The sequence below is a fragment of the Grus americana genome, chromosome 1, assembly GCF_028858705.1.
Source record: "Grus americana isolate bGruAme1 chromosome 1, bGruAme1.mat, whole genome shotgun sequence".
Taxonomy (NCBI): Eukaryota; Metazoa; Chordata; class Aves; order Gruiformes; family Gruidae; genus Grus; species Grus americana.
The window spans coordinates 87,923,038-87,939,904 of NC_072852.1; the positions used below are offsets into that span (position 1 = coordinate 87,923,038).

General features: G+C 44.6%; 1 protein-coding gene across 4 annotated transcripts; it reads right to left on the reverse strand.

Moving 5' to 3' along the window:
• Positions 1 to 5,841: 5,841 nt before the first annotated feature.
• On the reverse strand, positions 5,842 to 16,733 carry HAO2 (hydroxyacid oxidase 2). Of its 4 annotated transcripts, none has more exons than XM_054813966.1 (8): positions 16,608 to 16,733; positions 14,790 to 14,943; positions 13,894 to 14,045; positions 12,772 to 13,055; positions 12,185 to 12,400; positions 10,080 to 10,238; positions 7,467 to 7,536; positions 5,842 to 6,146 (listed from the first exon to the last, which is right to left on the reverse strand). In XM_054813966.1, exons 2-8 carry the CDS (start codon positions 14,918 to 14,920, stop codon positions 6,091 to 6,093), a joined length of 1,068 nt encoding a protein of 355 aa, XP_054669941.1. In that variant the 5' UTR covers positions 14,921 to 14,943; positions 16,608 to 16,733; the 3' UTR covers positions 5,842 to 6,090. The 4 variants fall into 4 exon arrangements, with proteins under 4 accessions (XP_054669941.1, XP_054669945.1, XP_054669946.1 ...); XM_054813970.1 differs by having other exon boundaries at positions 13,894 to 14,144; positions 14,790 to 14,841; positions 16,608 to 16,694; XM_054813971.1 differs by lacking the exon at positions 10,080 to 10,238 and having other exon boundaries at positions 16,608 to 16,704.
• Positions 16,734 to 16,867: the final 134 nt, after the last annotated feature.

Below are 16,867 nucleotides of genomic sequence, written 5' to 3' on the forward strand. Positions count from 1 at the left end.
TTTTTTCTGTATTAAAGAGCACATAAGTTTGGCAATTAACAAACATTTAGTCTCATTTCCCTCTAGTTTTAGGTAGAACTGTGTCTCCTCAACTGAAATTGCTGAGTGAATTATATACTTAAAGGCTGTAGAAATTTGCACCATATGCCAAATGAAAATGGTTATATGTGGATCAATTTTGTAGATAAACTACCCTTGCAAATAGACTGATTCCCTGTCCCTGCTACATCCTCCAGGGATGTTGGGAGGCAGCAGGGTTTCATTAGTCCTTAACCCGCATGTTTACAATCTCTTTGGGCATAAATTTTTTTGTAAGATTGGACCTTTCTTGAATTTGCATCAGAGATATTCACAACAGTCAAATACAGAAAGCAGGACAGAGTGTAGAAAGGAGGGCATGAGACTTTGGTAGACATTGGCACAGGCTTATTTCAGATCGTAGAAAACTTCCAAAGTCTTGGAAAAATTGTAAGGTGGGCTTGTTCAATAGACTCTCAGCCTGGCTGAACCCTGTGAGCTCTTCTTTTAAGCTCAGTCACCAAACAGCTTTCTTTTTCCCTCAGAAAATGCTTTCTGCAGCCTCTTTCACAGAAATATAGGTGCTGCCTCTGCAGCTCCATGGTAGTTGATCATGGTGGTATGGCAGGGTGCAGATCTAATGTGTGGTTCTTATGATTCAGGGATGTTCCCCAACAATTTAGACTTAAAGGAGCCTCTGGAGATCTCTGACCTAACCTTTTCTCAAAGCTGTGTCAGATTAGACAAGGTTGCTCGTCTAATCTGACAAGGACTTTGCCCGGTCTCCATCTTCAAGGATGGAGATTTCACAATTGTTGCAGCATCTGACCACCCTCAGAGTGAATTTTTCCCCACTCATTTATAACTGTAATTTTCCTCATTGTAACTTGTATCCATTGCCTTTCACCCTTTCACTGCACACATCCAAGAAGTTGGGCTGCATCTTCTCTGTTCCCTCCAACTGAGTAGTAAAGATCATGATGTGATCCACCCTCCCCCTACCTTTAGCCTTCTCAGGACTGAGCGCAGTCTCAGTCTCTTCTTGCACATCCTTGAAGTCCATCAAATTGTGCAATGTGGTATTATTCCTCAGTCATATCTGCTGGGCTGTCAGTCTGCCAGCAAGGTTTATTGTTACTGGAACAGAGACGAAGGCCTCCAAGTGAAGGAGGCCTCTGGATGATCGCTGCAGACACTGTTATCTCTGCGAGAAGTTGAGGTCTAAACAGAGTGAGCTAACAGGGCTAGCTTCTCTCTTCTTCCTCCTTAAGGCCAATTTAAAGTAGGGTTTATGCAGAAGGTCGCTTCTTGATAGCATGGTTCCTCCCATGCATGCCAGGGAAGTGGGCACGAGGGCATCTGCCAGTTGTGAAACAGGCTGTGACAGGGGTCTGCTCCGCTGTGAGCTGGCTTTTTGCACCAGAAGTGGTACTCTGCCACGGGCAGTGGCTTGCCCTTGAAACCTCAGCTGAAGAGAGACTTTATCATTTGCCCCTAGGATGCACATGCCTGATTCCGTAGCGGTTCCCCTTTGGTGCTGATCCCTGTGGCATGATACTCACACGAACCTGGCCAGCAAGATCTTCCCTTACGCTTACTCCCAGGGGCATGCAGAACTATCCGAGTGTACAGGCATTGCCTCGATTTTGGAATACATGTGATCCGAAAGGGGAGAAGGGGCTAGGAGGATATTCCATATTATTGTATAGTTTAAAAAATCGGATAGAAAAATTGTATGGTTGTAAAGGGCCAACAGCAAGAGACAGGACTGGAGAACTAGATATTTCAGCTCTGTGATGCTGCTCATTCCAAATGCCTGCACCCCTACTGGCCTTCCTTGCACTTGCAGGTGTTCCATGCCTCTTCAAAGCTGGCTCCAGATGTACTCCAATAGACATCCAGATCACAGGAACTGCAAATTAGTGGCCTCTGCAAACATTTCTGCTTTAAGATGTTTATGCTATCTTATACAACAAACCCATAGCACAGCTTGATCGAAGGCTGCAATTTGTATGACTACCTTCAGCAGGGTTCCCATGTCCTTCAGCTCCACCTGCCCTCCTATCCTCCAACCCCCAACTTCAGTGCCATGGGAAAAGCAGAGCTGATCACAAAATAAATCATTGTGCTTATTTTCATGATGTGGCATTGCCTTTCCTTCAAAACAGATTTTGATCTCATGGTACTCAATAATGATGTAAATGAAGCCACCACAAGTCAGTTCAGCAGTGCAGACAATTTCCATGATTGTTTCAGCTCTAGCAGACATTTCTGAGTTTCTTAAGATAGCTTTCCTCATTGAAAGATTTCCTTCACAATTATAACAACAACATTCTTTCCAGCATCTTGTTTTGTTGCCTTTAAATGAAAGCCGGGACTCTGGAGCCTGAAACGACAGGTTTTTCTGCCTCAGCAGCGCATCCTTGAGCAGTACCGCTGCTCCAAGGAGCACAGACTGCTGTGAGGAGGGCCATGAGCAGACCAGCCATGCCATGCATGGAGCATTGGGAGAGTCTGGCTGCAAGTGAAAGGTACCTAAGTGAAATGCAGGTGAGAACTTGATGATTTTTCAGTACCTGGATATCCCCAAACAAAAGGGAATTTCTTTCAGTGAATGGGAGTGTAGAATAAGGAGCAAAGGCCTTGATGGTCATCTGTCAGGGAGACAGAGCACATCATTTTCATGGAAACCAAGCTTAAGCGCAGTTGTCCCAGCCTCTCACCATCTACTTTCTCAATTCACAGCATCAGCTTCAGAAGACAGCAGCTATATTCAGGAACCTGCTCACTCAGGTGCCTGCTAGAGGCAACAGAAGCAGCTGGCTGCCCCATGGAAGAGCATTAAGGTCCTGAGCCATGGAACTGCTTCACTGCCTCAAGTTAATCACTGGCAATGACGCACTTTTTGTGAGATTTTTTTTTTCCTCTTCCTTCCCACAGAGCTCCTAAAGTCTGGTGTCTAGATCTAGAGCATCCAGAAACAGATCTAAAAGAAATCCAAATGCTCAGTGGGAAGTCACCGAGAGATACCAGATGCAGCATGCCTGCTCCTTTCTACAACTTAGCCAGATGACTCACATCTGCCAGCAGGCACCTTCAGCCACTGCCATTTTCATAAGCTGGAAGCCTCTCTTCTAGCAAGTTTAGGACCTAACACGGCTCATTTGGTTCTTCTAAGATACATGCGAAGGAGGTTCTGCTGCTGCCCCTGCCCCCCCCCTTTCCCTTGTACACCACGAGCCAGTGGGCAATGTGCTCAGCAGGAGTTGGAGGAGCACACGTGCCTTCTCCTCTTCAGAAGGAGCATCACTTCTTCTCTGCCAGGAGAGAGCCTTGACCGGAGAAGCTCATAGGCAGTTTCATGGGAGGAGAGCTGGCACTTTCTTGTTGAAACTTGGCCATGTGGTGCTCCAGATCCACCGAACCAGGGTTAGGCAACCACATGGCCCTACGCACCAGTGACTCCTGTAGCATTTTCCTCCCAGTAATTACTGGATGAAGAAATGACCTTATGCCCCCACCATCACCCTCATATACAGGACAACCTCAATCACTAGCCTACGGAGCATCACTCTTCCCTGCCTTTACTGAACAGTGCCAGAGCTCCAAGGGGAGGAGAGAGTGACCCCACTTGGGGATGCCCGTGCCTGGTGCCCAGGGTAGTGCAGTCTGCAGGAGACCACCGTCCGAGATTGCCTTCTGCCAGGTTTTCAAGGTACTGCACCCAGGCAGAAGAATACCTGGCTTCTCCAGCCTAACTGACTTACGCAGGAGGGTGTGCGCTGCTCAGAGAGGCACAGTCGAATCACCTGGAGTACTTATATTTATGCTAAAGAACAGGACTGGGGAGATCACATCGGTATTTTTGGATCCTGCAGGGTGAGGCACCAGCTGAGTGGGAGAGGCTTCTACAGCAGTTCTGGATTTGAGTGTCTTCACTCCAGCTGAGCCCCGCTTTGCATGACATCCCTTCCCATTCTTGCAGAACCAGGGGATTAGCAGAGAGGAGAGAGAAGAAAATAGCTGCGAGTGTACAAGAACGGGAGCCTTGTGTGCATGGGAAGACTGGGAGGTGCACTAAGCAAAAGGAGGTGCCGAGCAAGTTGGCACTTCTTTGGCACAAAGAGACATTTGGCATCCCATTGCTGCCCAGCATCCCTCAGCCATCTTGTGCGACCCTGAAGATTCACAAAAGCAACAGCTGCACCAGTGAGTCTGGCCTTAAAAAAATATTTGTAAGAAAACAAGGTCAGGTGTCTTACCAGATATTTGTAAGATCACATTGCAATTTTAAAGATGAAGCACATTAGCAGTTTTCATGAGTGTACAGCCCTAGTTTACCTAGCCTCATATAAAAGACCTGATTAAGCCCGAGTAGTTAAATCAGTTAAACTGTTCATGAAGATTCAGCTTATTTCCAGTTACACCGGCCCAGTTCCCCACTGATTTGCACACTGCATTTATAACAAAGACAAAATGTGCACACAGGGGACTTAGCCATTTTAAATAGATGAATTCTGTTTGCACCTTTACTTGGACAGCATTATATAAAGATTAAAAAACAAGTATCGTTAAACTCCTACTAGGGAGAGTAGTTCAGAGCAAATACTCATGCTGCAGCCTATTGACACAGACAAACCCCAAGGGACATCAGTTCCAAATAATACAACATCAACCAACTTCTGCCCTGTCTGCAGGACCCTGTCTGCCCTCACCTCCGCTCCCCAGTAGCTCCCTCAGCTCTGGGCAGCAGCAAGCTTCCTTGCTCCCCTCTCTGGCATTCCCACCAAAGGTCCATGACACTGGGAGGCTCATGTTAGTGTGGGATATACAAAAATAATAGTCTAGATCAGGACTGAATGTTTTCTGAAGAAAAATAATAAGGAAGGGGGGGCTGGTGGGAGACAGAGAGGTGATGAAGGGAGATGGAATGAGGAAGAAAGAGGAAGACTAGATGGTACAGCTGAAGATTGTTCTCTAAGGAGTGTTCCAGAAGAGGAAACATCCAGTTGAAAGAGGAGTAGGAGAAAGAAAGCAAGGAAGAGCTCCCAGTTGTTATTAAGGACTCATCACCACCAGCTGATGGCAGGTGGGTGGCACAGCCAAGGGTGTGCTTCCTCGTGGGGAGGCAAGACTCGTGTCTCAGGAAGAAACTTGGACAGGGAATGGATAAGCATACATTTCTGTTACCTCGGAGACCGAGGGTTTACACTGCTTATGCTGGCAGGGGGTACCTCTGCACCATCTTCTGAGAGCAAACACCACGTGCTGCTCAGGTGGTGCCGGCAGCTCCTGCCTGCTCCCTCAGTTGGTGCTGGCCACACTCATCCATGGGCAGAGATCAGGGCACAAGGTGAGTAATTTATGCACTGCCACAAACTTGGGCTGTGCTCTGAAAATGCATAGGTCCTGACCACTGCTTGGATGAATTTGCAGTGCAAATTACCTGTGTAGTGAAGGAAGAGGTGCTCTCTTTGGGGAGCGCAAGGTGTTGCTTTGGTCACTCGTGATTTCATTTCTCTGCATATAGGAGAAGTGGACAAGAACCCCACCATCACCATAAAGGGTAGCTGGGGTGGCTGTTGACTGATGCATCTTATTTCTCTATCTCCTGTGAATACATCCAGAAAAGCCCAAGCTAGGGAAGATACAGCCATAACACTTACTGCCCCGGAGCAGGAAAAGTGTGCAGCTTGAGTTGCAGTCAGACTTGGTAGGACAAGCAAGTGGAAGAAGCAAGGGACATACATAGTTTTCCAGGTCTGGCTGCCTGATGTAACAGAGCTTGGGAGTAAGGCCCAACACAGGTAATGTCACGGAACAACCAGTTTAAAGTAAATGTATTTAAGCAAATAACAATTACCCAAAGTGTTAAAGAACTCATTGGTCTCAATAGAAGCAGAGAATGGCCTTTGCTAACATGAAGCCTTTCCTAATCTCCTCAGAAGTTTCCTGAAGGCCCTATCAGATACTTTTTGCACATTCAACAATTGCACTTCCTTTTTCTCTCTTCAGTCTGGTTGGAACCTTGGTGTGAGCTGCCTCTGTTCAGTGCGCGTTGCAGGAGGCTGTTCACAGCTTTGAGAACTGAACTAGGTGTCGGCCAATCTCTGAGACACTGGCACAGCCTGAAATAAATAGAGAAATAAAACATGTCAATGTGAGAGAAAGGTCTGTGGGTGAAATTTGGAAGTCCCCCCCCAACTCTGAATCATGATCTAGGCTTGTATGAGCCATGTGGGGATAGGCTGGTACTTCAACAGCTCACTCACAGGACCCCTACTCCTCAATGGCATCTTCAGCCTTGAGATTAGGCACCGGGCTTCCCACACAAGAAGAGTTAGAAACACAGTAAAAAAAAAAAAAAAGAATCTTTATAACAAGCTGAGCAGAGAGCCATCTGATCCAGCCTGACGTGAAAGGTAGACAGAAAAGACACAGCGACTGCTGTGTGTCAAGTGACCAGAGGTGGAAATTTGCATTGCCGTATCATTTGGTCAAATCTGGGTGGAATTTCACAGCCCTGCCAAAAAGGCCCCAACATGCTACTCTTGCCAAGTTGAGTGCCCTTTTGCATGTAAAGAAGTGTGAGAGCCTCCTGGGGGAAAAAAAAACCTTGTAGGAATCTTTACTAGTTGAAAAAGTAACCCAAAAAACCAGTCTATTAAGAAGTGCCCAATGGGATTTCAGTTCCAGTCTCCCAGTCAGCATTGCTATCCACTTAAGTTCATAGTCACTAGAGCATGAAAATCTTTAAAACATGATTTGAAGTGGAATAAGACCCTTTGCTGATGTCTGAATACTTCTGCACTGGATCTGCATGTTGTACTTGTTCATGTGTGAAACTGGAGTTTGCACTGGGCTGTGCAAATCTGCTCTTCAGTGAGGGTGTCAAACATGGCAGGTACAGGTAGGAGTGGAAGTGAGAAATACAGAATGAGGAACAACAGTAAAAGCTTGGAGGAGACATGGAGTCTTTTAATGCATGTGGGATGCAGAGATTTGAACCTGCACCAACAGACTGTATTCTCTAATACACAGAGAAAAATTCTGCATCCATTTTTTCCAAATTTTTCATGCAGCAAAAAAAATTGTTGCATTTTACCCTGGCAAATATTAAATTAAATACTGAAAAACATATGCTGCAATTCCCAGCAGAACAGAAATTCCAGATTTTGCTGAGCTCTGCTTAGCAGTTTTGCATCTCTTTAACTGGGTCAGAAAGCTGCTTTAACCCACTTCCTTCATGCAAACTTCATTGCTGTGGCACCTGAAATGCCAAGTGGTTCCACAGGAAGCAAAGAATCACCTTGAATATAGCAACTGGAACCAGCACAGCTCACATGGATTCCCTTTTTTGTGACCCATCCATCGGACTTCTGAGTTTAGATGGCTTGCATGCAGAAACCTCTGTATCACCAGTTACAAACAACCTGCAAAATGCTTACCAGCTAAGGCCATCGACAAACGAAACTCATCCTGCAAAATCCTCAAAACTTCTTGAAGGCCTTCTTCACCCTGCTCCAACAAAGAAAACAGTCAGGGTAAAAGGAGCACTGGCACAGAGCAATGCCACAGGATGCTTGCACTGTGAGAGCTGGGACAGTCCCTTAAGTCTGTGCCAATTCCAGTCTCTCATACAGATGAATGATTAAAATTATATGATGGATGTGCTCAGTTCATCACAGATTAATTTAGATGCTTTTCCTTTTGTGATATATCTGAATAGGGAAAGAAAACAAAGCAGTTTTTCACTTCTGACATTTTGTAGCTGTTTTTTTTCTTAGCTTTCAGTTAGCCTCCACCAATCAGCTTGTTTTAAAATGTCAAGCCTTACAAATGCTGACAGTATTTTATGAAGTAATGAGAGTTTTATATATGGTACAGCTTTAAAAACCTTAGCTTACTCAGATACTGGCCTGAATCTTTAAAAATAGTACACTGTGTGTTTCCCTCTGAGCAAGCGGCACCAAGAAGCTCAAAATCCAGTAAAATGTACATATGATTTTGATGTTACTCTAACATATTGGAGGATGAGCACAGTTGAACTCAAAAAAATCCCATCTCCTTTCTGTTTGCATTGTGGAAAAAATGCAGGCAACGCACAGCAACACCCTTTTCATGTTAGGCCCTTTTCTCTGTTTCATAGAATCACAGAATGGCCTGGGTTGGAAGGGACCTTAAAGCCCATCTAGTTCCAACCCCCCTGCCATGGGCAGGGACACCCTCCACTAGACCAGGTTGCCCAAAGCCCCATCCAACCTGGCCTTGAACATTTCGGGGGGGGGGCATCCACAGCCTCTCTGGGCAACCTGTTCCAGTGCCTCACCACCCTCACAGTAAAGAATTTCTTCCTGATATCTAATCTAAATCTACCCTCTTTTAGTTTAAACACATTACCCCTTGTCCTGTCACTACACTCCCTGATAAACAGTCCCTCACCATCTTCCCGTAGGCCCCTTCAGGTACTGGAAGGCCGCAATTACATCTCCCCCGAGCCTTCTCTTCTCCAGGCTGAACAGCCCCAACTCTCTCAGCCTGTCCTCATAGGAGAGGTGCTCCAGCCCTCCGAACAGCTTCATGGCCCTCCTCTGGACTTGCTCCAACAGCTCCATGTCTGTCTTGTACTGGGGCCCCCAGACCTGGACGCAGTACTCCAGGTGGGGTCTCACCAGAGCGGAGTAGAGGGGCAGGATCACCTCCCTTGACCTGCTGGTCACACTGCTTTTGATGCAGCCCAGGACATGGTTGGCTTTCTGGGCTGCAAGCGCACACTGCCGGCTCATGTTGAGCTTCTCATCAATCAATACCCCCAAGTCCTTCTCCTCGGGGCTGCTCTCAATCCATTCCCTGCCCAGCCTGTAGTTGTGCTTGGGATTGCCCTGACCCACATGCAGGACCTTGCACTTGGCCTTGTTGAACTTCATGCGGTTTACTGGCAACAGAAACAGTGCTGCCAACTCTTTCAGGTTTCTCAGAAGATTCAGGTGATTTCTTGCTGACAGCCTAGCTGCTGGAATCCACAGCAATCACACCACTGGACAGGAGCCTCATTTAAAAGATAGTAAATATTTCTAGACCATAAATTTTTTTTCTTTCTTTTAGAGAAAAGCTTGAAAGCTCCAATCCGGAGGCTAAAAAGCAAAAATTTAGCAAAGCAAATAACTGGTACAATTACATTTTAATTTTAATTATATTATGCTAACCTTCTGCATTAGAGGCCTAATTCATTACCCTAGATCATAGAAATATGCTAGTAGTTAAGAAGCACCAATGCTAGAACGGAGATAGTAGTGGCACACTCAGGCACCTACAGGACACAGTTGTGCTCAGTTTTGTCCAAAATGTTTGAGACATCAGTGGATGGAGTTCTATATGTATTTCTGTCGTGGTTTTACCCCAGCTGGCAGCTGAGCACCATGCAGCCATCCCGCTGGCAGGGCAGTGTGAGAAGCAGAAAAGGCCTTGGCTCTGTCTAAGCACTGCTCAATGATAGGTCCATATAAGAAATACATCTCTATATTATCAACACTGCTTCCAGCACAAATCCAAAACATATCCCCATACTAGCTACTATGAAGAAGATTAACCCTCTCAGCTGAAACCAGGACAATGTCTGAAGAATTCATAACACCACTATGAAACTGCTTTATCAAACCCATATACTGTTTCCAAGTAAGCCGACAGCAAATAAAATTGTCAGACTCATCTTAGTGGCAAATAAGACCACCTCCAATTTTCAAAAGCAGTGATGGTCCTGACTCCTACAGTATTTTAGCACCGAATTGCAACACCAAGAAATCAGGTCCCACAAAACAATGTTATCAGCTTTAAAATCATATCTGAAGTCATAAAATTCAGTGGTATTTTTAAATCACAGAAAATGTCTGCTTTTGATTCAATTTGGGGTGTTCCCACTTACAATTCAGCAAAACCAAAAAAAAAAAAAAAAGGTTAAGATTCTTCACTGGTGCAAACTGTCTCTATAACTTTTAAATAACAACAGCAGAGTGTTGGAGAGTATGAGAAGTAGACATACAAGCTCAAAGCTCCTTACTCACCTTGTAAGCCAGACCCCATAAAGCTGGTCTTCCAATAAAGACGCATTTTGCTCCCAGTGCCAGTGCTTTTAATACGTCGCTTCCTTTTCGTATTCCACCATCTAAATAAACTTCAACTCTGCCTTGTACTGCCTCCACAACCTCAACCAGAGCATCAATCTGCAAAGAAGCAGCCACTCTCACCTTGAGGTCAGCTTTTGATTCCAAGAGAAAGAGGAGATCCTCCAAAGAGACAGGCAGGGATGCAATGCTTTAATAGCATACCTTCTTGAAACGAAATGTGACAATGCATCACAAATAGCTCGGCACCAAATGCTGCAGAATAAAGTGCAGCTCCCTGTTCTGTTTGACAGATAGTTAATTCCATCTTCCAGTTCTTTGCTTATACTGATATTCTTTGCTAGCACTTCTGATAAGTGGAAAAGTAACATTTTCACTTGCCTTCTGAAAGATTTTTAAAATAATTTTCAATGGAAATAACTGTCATTAATATCTTACTTCATTAGAGATAATGAATGAATTATACAAATGTTTGTAAAAAAGGCTGATGTTAAACTTCTCCCTGCTACTGTCCAAATTGCCTGATCTTACATTTCAACCTAATCCTGGTGACCACCTATCGATAGCCTCTTCAAACCCCCTAACGCATCTGTGAAGGATTTCATTTGCTATGTAGTACAATCAATGTATCATTTCCTCCAGTCTAAGCCTCCTGACTCCCTCAGGTCTTTTCTGCAGAGCACAGCGTGGTGCAGGGCTGGTAGCGCAGGGCAGTCCCACACAGAGATGCTGGCTCGGGCAGTATAACCAGCAGCAGGACATTGCATTAGACCTAATTAACTCTCCTTCACAGCAAAACCAAAGGTCTCTTTTCTGCAGTATCTTATACTCTTTTGATGCTTTTTTTTTTTTTTTTTTTTAGGTAGAGCAGCTATAATTAAGATTGCTTACGTAGATTTTTCCAATTGGTCATAATTTTTACAGAATTTCAGGCTGAAAACTTTCCAGCTGAAATTTTCCAGGAGTAGCTGACCAAGAGCAGTGACAATAGCTTCTGCTGCCAGGCTTCGTACCAGAGGAGGAGCAGAGCTGAACTAGGTATCTACTGGTTTGGCTGTGTATGGAAAGAAACTTCTAAGGTAGAAGAGCAAATTAATGTGGATGCCATTTCCATTATTATGTCTTTAGCATTTAGATAGTTTTTTAATTCATTATTCTCAGTCTTGACATGAGGAGAGGAGAGGAGAGGAGAGGAGAGGAGAGGAGAGGAGGGAAGGGAAGGGAAGGGAAGGGAAGGGAAGGGAAGGGAAGGGAAGGGAAGGGAAGGGAAGGGAAGGGAAGAGAAGAGAAGAGAAGAGAAGAGAAGAGAAGAGAAGAGAAGAGAAGAGAAGAGAAGAGAAGAAAATTCCCTAGTGCCTATTTTTATTTTACAGAGGAAAACAGAGAAAACAAAGTCTGTAAGATACTATGCAATACAGAACTGTAAAATAAGAACAATTGGAAAAATTGACAGAAGCCAAATTAAAGCAGTGAAATACACGAAACATCTGAACAACCCACAATTTCTTTGTACAGATTAAAAAGTGGGGGAATTTTTCTCCAGATAAGTTATCCTTTTTCTGGCTTATGAAAGTCAATAAATTCCTGTTTAGACTTGAGCCCATAAATACGCAAGCAGACCTCTCACTAAATCTAGCTGCATTGTTTGTGCATGTTTTGGCAGATGTGAACAATGAGAATACATTATGCTCTCATTTGTACATTTTTGGTTCCAGAGCTTTGTTTTATTTTTGCTGCAGTGCATAAAGAATATGTGCGCTCCACCAGCTAATGAAGATGTAGGCAGAAAACTTTTATTAACTTGAGCCAGTAGCTTATCTGCAGTAATGTGGGTTCAGTGCTGAGAAAATACTTGGGTGGGTAGCCCATGCCAAGGCATGCATCTTACCAGTTTAAAGCTAACGTACCTCTGCACACATCCACAGCCATGCAACAAACACACAAGTCCACCAGAAGCATATATACAAAGGCAAGCACAGAGATGCCCAGGTTACAGCAAATGTGCGTACGATAAACACTCATGGGACATCCATTTTCTCACTTACCGTTGCAGGTCCTCCATCCAGTTGCCTTCCACCGTGATTGGACACAATAATTCCCTGAACTCCATGTCTCACTGCCAGCTCTGCATCTTCTTTCGTCAAGATGCCTTTGATGATGATGGGCAGGTGGGTCAGGCTTCGCAGCCAGTAGATATCATTCCAGGTGACCGAAGGATCCAAGCTGTTGGGTGGCAGTCCATACTCAGAACGGTCATCTCCCTGTAGCCATAGGATGGAAGAAAACCTTATCTGAGCTGTAACAACATAGAGGCCCCTTGGAGTCTTTCCCTGCCCTAGAAGAGATTAATTAAACTTACTAACAGACATGTTCATCAGCTCTGGAAAGCATATGTCTCTGGAGGAGCATAATTATAATGGAGATGGATATCAGTGTCTCTAAGGAAGTTGGGCTGGGATTTTGAAGCCAGAACCCAGGCTGGCAGGAGGTCAAGCCAGGACGCTGCAGAACCAGAAGGGGTGAAGATACACCCTGGGTACAGCAGATGCCAAAACAGCAGTTACCCAGTGGTTTTTGTCTTATGTGGTACACGCCAGTGCAGTGAATGAAAGGACAGGCTCATTTTACAAACCTCAAAGGCTCCTTCCAAGTTCTTCAATTTCATGTGGGGAGGAAGGCGGAAACCATTGCGGACATCGTCGCGTCTTTTGCCGGTGTAGGGCAGATCTGCGGTGAGGACGAGGCCCTGGAAACCTGAGGCCACTGCTCGTTGGACCAGTTGCTGGGAAACCGCCCTGTTGCGGTGGATGTAGAGCTGGAACCAGCGGAGCCCGCCGGGGGCGGCTGCAGAGATCTCCTCCAGCGTGCAGGTGGAGTATGTGCTGGCAATGTAACAGGTGTTCATTGCTTTGGCCGCTTCGGGAGGTATTGGAAAATAATCAGAATCAAGGGCATTTGAACAGTCCTGCCAGACACTAGGTAAAAAGTTTTTTATATACAGTTTGTAGAGAACACCTGAACTCCTGTTTTACTTGTATTCTACCAAACACTGCCCTCTACCAATTGGCAAATATGCCCCTGGAGTTAAAAATGGCTATGTTTACCGTGCACTGTTGTAGGACCATGGTTAAGAAATCGGGAAAGGGAGAGGTAATTTACCAAGTGATACTTTCATTTTGCAAATATTTTTTTTAAAAAAAGCATGAACTTTATGACTATGTCCTCACAGGAATGCACTGTTAAGTGCACTCAGTGCACACAGAAACACACACAGGAAAAAAGATATTTCTAAGGATCAGCTCTGCAAATCCACCACAGGATTTGGAAAGAGAGGTTATGCTTTCCTCCAAGGGAGACACTGTTCTTACTAGTAACAAGGAATTTACAGGCTGAGTCCCGTCCACCACTTTTATTTCCTATCTAGAGCCCACAGCACTGAGGACCTGAGCGGTCCTTGGTGTAAGACAGAAATGTGTCCACAGTCTCTGTCTTAAGTTTGTAGCAGCCTCCACTGGGCTGATCTTGTAATAGTAGTAGCTGGAGAAGTAGAGCAATCTCTATACGGCTTCCCATGCACTCTGTGTCACCAGACCCAAGTGGATAATCCACAAAAAGGGGTGTCAGAAAGTGGGAAAGGAGTTTACCCCTTTAAGCCTGAAGATTTTGCTCAGTCACAATTCAAGTCATCCTAACAGCTTCTTGAGGCTTTACCACAAGCTCCTTTTTGCTGCACAGCAACAAAGCAGGAGAGTACCTCTGGCTGTGCTTTTCTCTCCATCAGGCCATGCTAGCTGGTGGAAGCCAGTAGGGGCGATTCCTACAGGAAAGCTGATTTCAGTCCCCAGGAGTTTAGTCCTAATGTCCATCACGGATACATCCTGCAGCATACGTGGCCGGAAATGAATTCTGTAAGGCAAAAAACCCCTTCTGGATGGTAGATCTTCAATGGCTTTTCTGAAGTCTCATGGAAACCAGGTCTTCATTTACCTATTGCAATGCAGGAATCTGAGCCAATAAAGAAAACAGCGTATAACAAAGGCTCTTTGTCCTTTCTGTTTAGAGGTCAATTCAGCCACCAGTTCAGCCACTTCCACTTTTCATTAATCCCATACTCCTGCTTACTGGCCACAGTACATCATTTCTGCATTTCCCATCTCAGCTCACCGGCTCTTGTGCTCCCACTGTCCATCCCACAGATTTCTTCTACATGCAGCCCAGTCCCAGGTCGCTGCCTTCCACTCCACCATTCATCTGTCTGTCTGTCCTCACTCTACATTGTGCCTGCCCTCACTGTCTGCAGCATGTTCTCCAAGTCCCATACTACTTACATGTAGGCTTCCTGCTGTTCACCACATGTTCCCTATTGCATCTCATTCTATTATAGCCACTCACGCCCTTTCCTGTCATGTCATACCGTACCCTACCATTTCCCTGGACCCTCAGCATCCCTTATGCCTCATACAATCTGTGTCATACTCAGGCTAGCATCAGAGCATACAGCGTATATCATTCAGGTAAGTGCATTTTGCTTGAGGACCACCTTGAAAGGGCAAGGTGTAAGAAATCTTTTCTTTTGAAGTCCAAACACTTGCACAAAAACATAGTTTAAAAACTTCCAGTATGACACCTCTCATTTCCTCCTCACATTACCTTTTATATGCCAGGATGTTTTCATCTCGAGTGCTACAGTCATCTGCTCCAGCTGCAAAAAAATCCCAAGCAATCCTGGGTAAATACTTTTTAGCATAAGCTTCGAAGTCTGAAAGACACACCATAGCCATTGCTGAGAGCGGCTCTGGGAACCCTGAAGAAAAGAATAACATGGAGTGGAAATTAGATCCCTGAAATGTCATTCTCTCTTCCAGGGGCTCTAATGTCACTTAATGCAAACTGTGGACCCATCTGTCCTGTAGAATTGTTGCTGGGAGGTTGTTTCTGTCTATCTTGCCATTCATCCTCGCCTCTAGTATGAGTAAAACTTGCAGATGCAGCCATAAGAGTAGGCAGAAGCTTGCATCTCTGTGCCTCTCCTTATTCTGTCTTAAACAGAAGCCTGAAGAGGACATTTTAGGTCCTCTGCTATTTTAAGACACAGCAATTGTGTAATTCTGTCATAAATTCCATCTTAAAACTAGCTGAGTTATTTGTTCCACTAATTCTCCTCAAAGGTTGTCCCAGAACATCATTTGCTGGATTACCCCTTAGGATGGCTCACTGACTGAACAATTAGTTACAGAGTGCAGTGACTAAATTCAAGCTTATAAAATCTGGAAGCAAGTAAATACGGAATCTACATCTAACCTGCTCCAGCATGAATGCATTGTAAAACTATGTCCAGACTCTGAGTGCAAGTCACTGTCGAGGCCAGTGCTGTGGCAAACCAAATTATTTTCTACAGATCTTCATTTCTCTTTTGTAACAAATATCTTCTGGGTGTTTGCATTACATACTGCAGCACTGATACATGCTAAAGAAGGCATATACAAAATTTGGAGAAACTATAAGAAAACACTGGCAAAAAGCAAATTCCACAACATGAAACATGATTCTAAGAACTACCCTCAATCTTTCAGGGAACAGAAGTGACGTTGTGTGACCCAGATATCTAATCAAACCAACATAAATGCTGCCTAGCAAATGCCTGCACTTACATGCTTTTGAACTAACTGGGACTAAAAGCTATGCAAATTAATGTTTTAGCAAGCCATGCCCATGTGCAAGGAAACATGTACAAAACACAGACAAAATCAATTTGCTAAATCATTTGTTGCAATTACTTCCACAGCTCTGATTAAAATAGGCATTTTGCAAGATATATGAAAACATGAAGTTTTAAACCAGCTGTGGTTTGGGACTAATTTTTCTAAAAATGTACAGGAAGAAGTAAATATCCTAGCTTTCAGGATTAGCCTCCCACAGCAGATTAGCAGGGGTTGCAAGCTTCACCAAATCTAGTCCCACGTGTCCAATGTTGTACACTTCTGACACAGATAAAACTTAGCGTATGTAAACAGATCCAACCTGTCAAACTGCAGACATGGATAAGTCTTACTGACTCTGAGGTGCCTGTATATGCACTTGAAAATTAGGACTCATAATTCTCTGCTAGGAAAGAGCCCAAGATGAGGGACTCATTGGAAGATGAAGAAGAAATGTGACTGATTTCTTCAGTGTTGTTTTGTCTCCTCTGACAGGCATTAGGCAGCAGGTGGTAAAAGTATCCCAAGCCCTCTCTGTATGCCTTCAAGACATCAAGCACTGCTGACAGCACAAGTCTTCATATATCATACATTGCAATATACCATAAACCACGTATCACGACTTCTGCTTTTCCAACTGTTAGAAAGGTCAAAGCCAGGAAGCACAAAAAGATAAACCAAGTCCTCTCATGGCAGAATAAATGGGAATTTTAAACAGCCCAGGCCCAGTCCTCATTGTCTCCCAATTCGGACCTCAGCTCAGACTTACTTTGGTTTTCAGGGAGAGCTGCAGGAGAAGAAATCCTCTCCTTCAAGTTCGCCTGTAAACAGGATGTAGAGGAGTTCTCACTGAGTAGCTGCGGGTTTTTCTGGAGTCAATAAGCAACCACCAGAGATTAAAGCTCAATCCTGTAGTAAACTTTGTACTGTTTGTATAACACTAACTTTGTTTTGCTATCAGGTGATTAAAAGTTCCTTCCAAAACCATGCATCACCTTGTCAGCAGTGTGATTGTGTGGGACACAGCAC

Coding starts and splice junctions, on each gene's coding strand:
- HAO2 (XM_054813966.1), bottom strand. CDS start 14,920: ATGGCTATGGTGTGTCTTTCAGACTTCGAAGCTTATGCTAAAAAGTAT. Junction 13,056..13,893: donor AGAGAAAAGCACAGCCAGAG/GTACTCTCCTGC, acceptor TACCTCCCGAAG/CGGCCAAAGCAATGAACACC. Junction 7,537..10,079: donor TATGGGGTCTGGCTTACAAG/GTGAGTAAGGAG, acceptor TTGTTGGAGCAG/GGTGAAGAAGGCCTTCAAGA.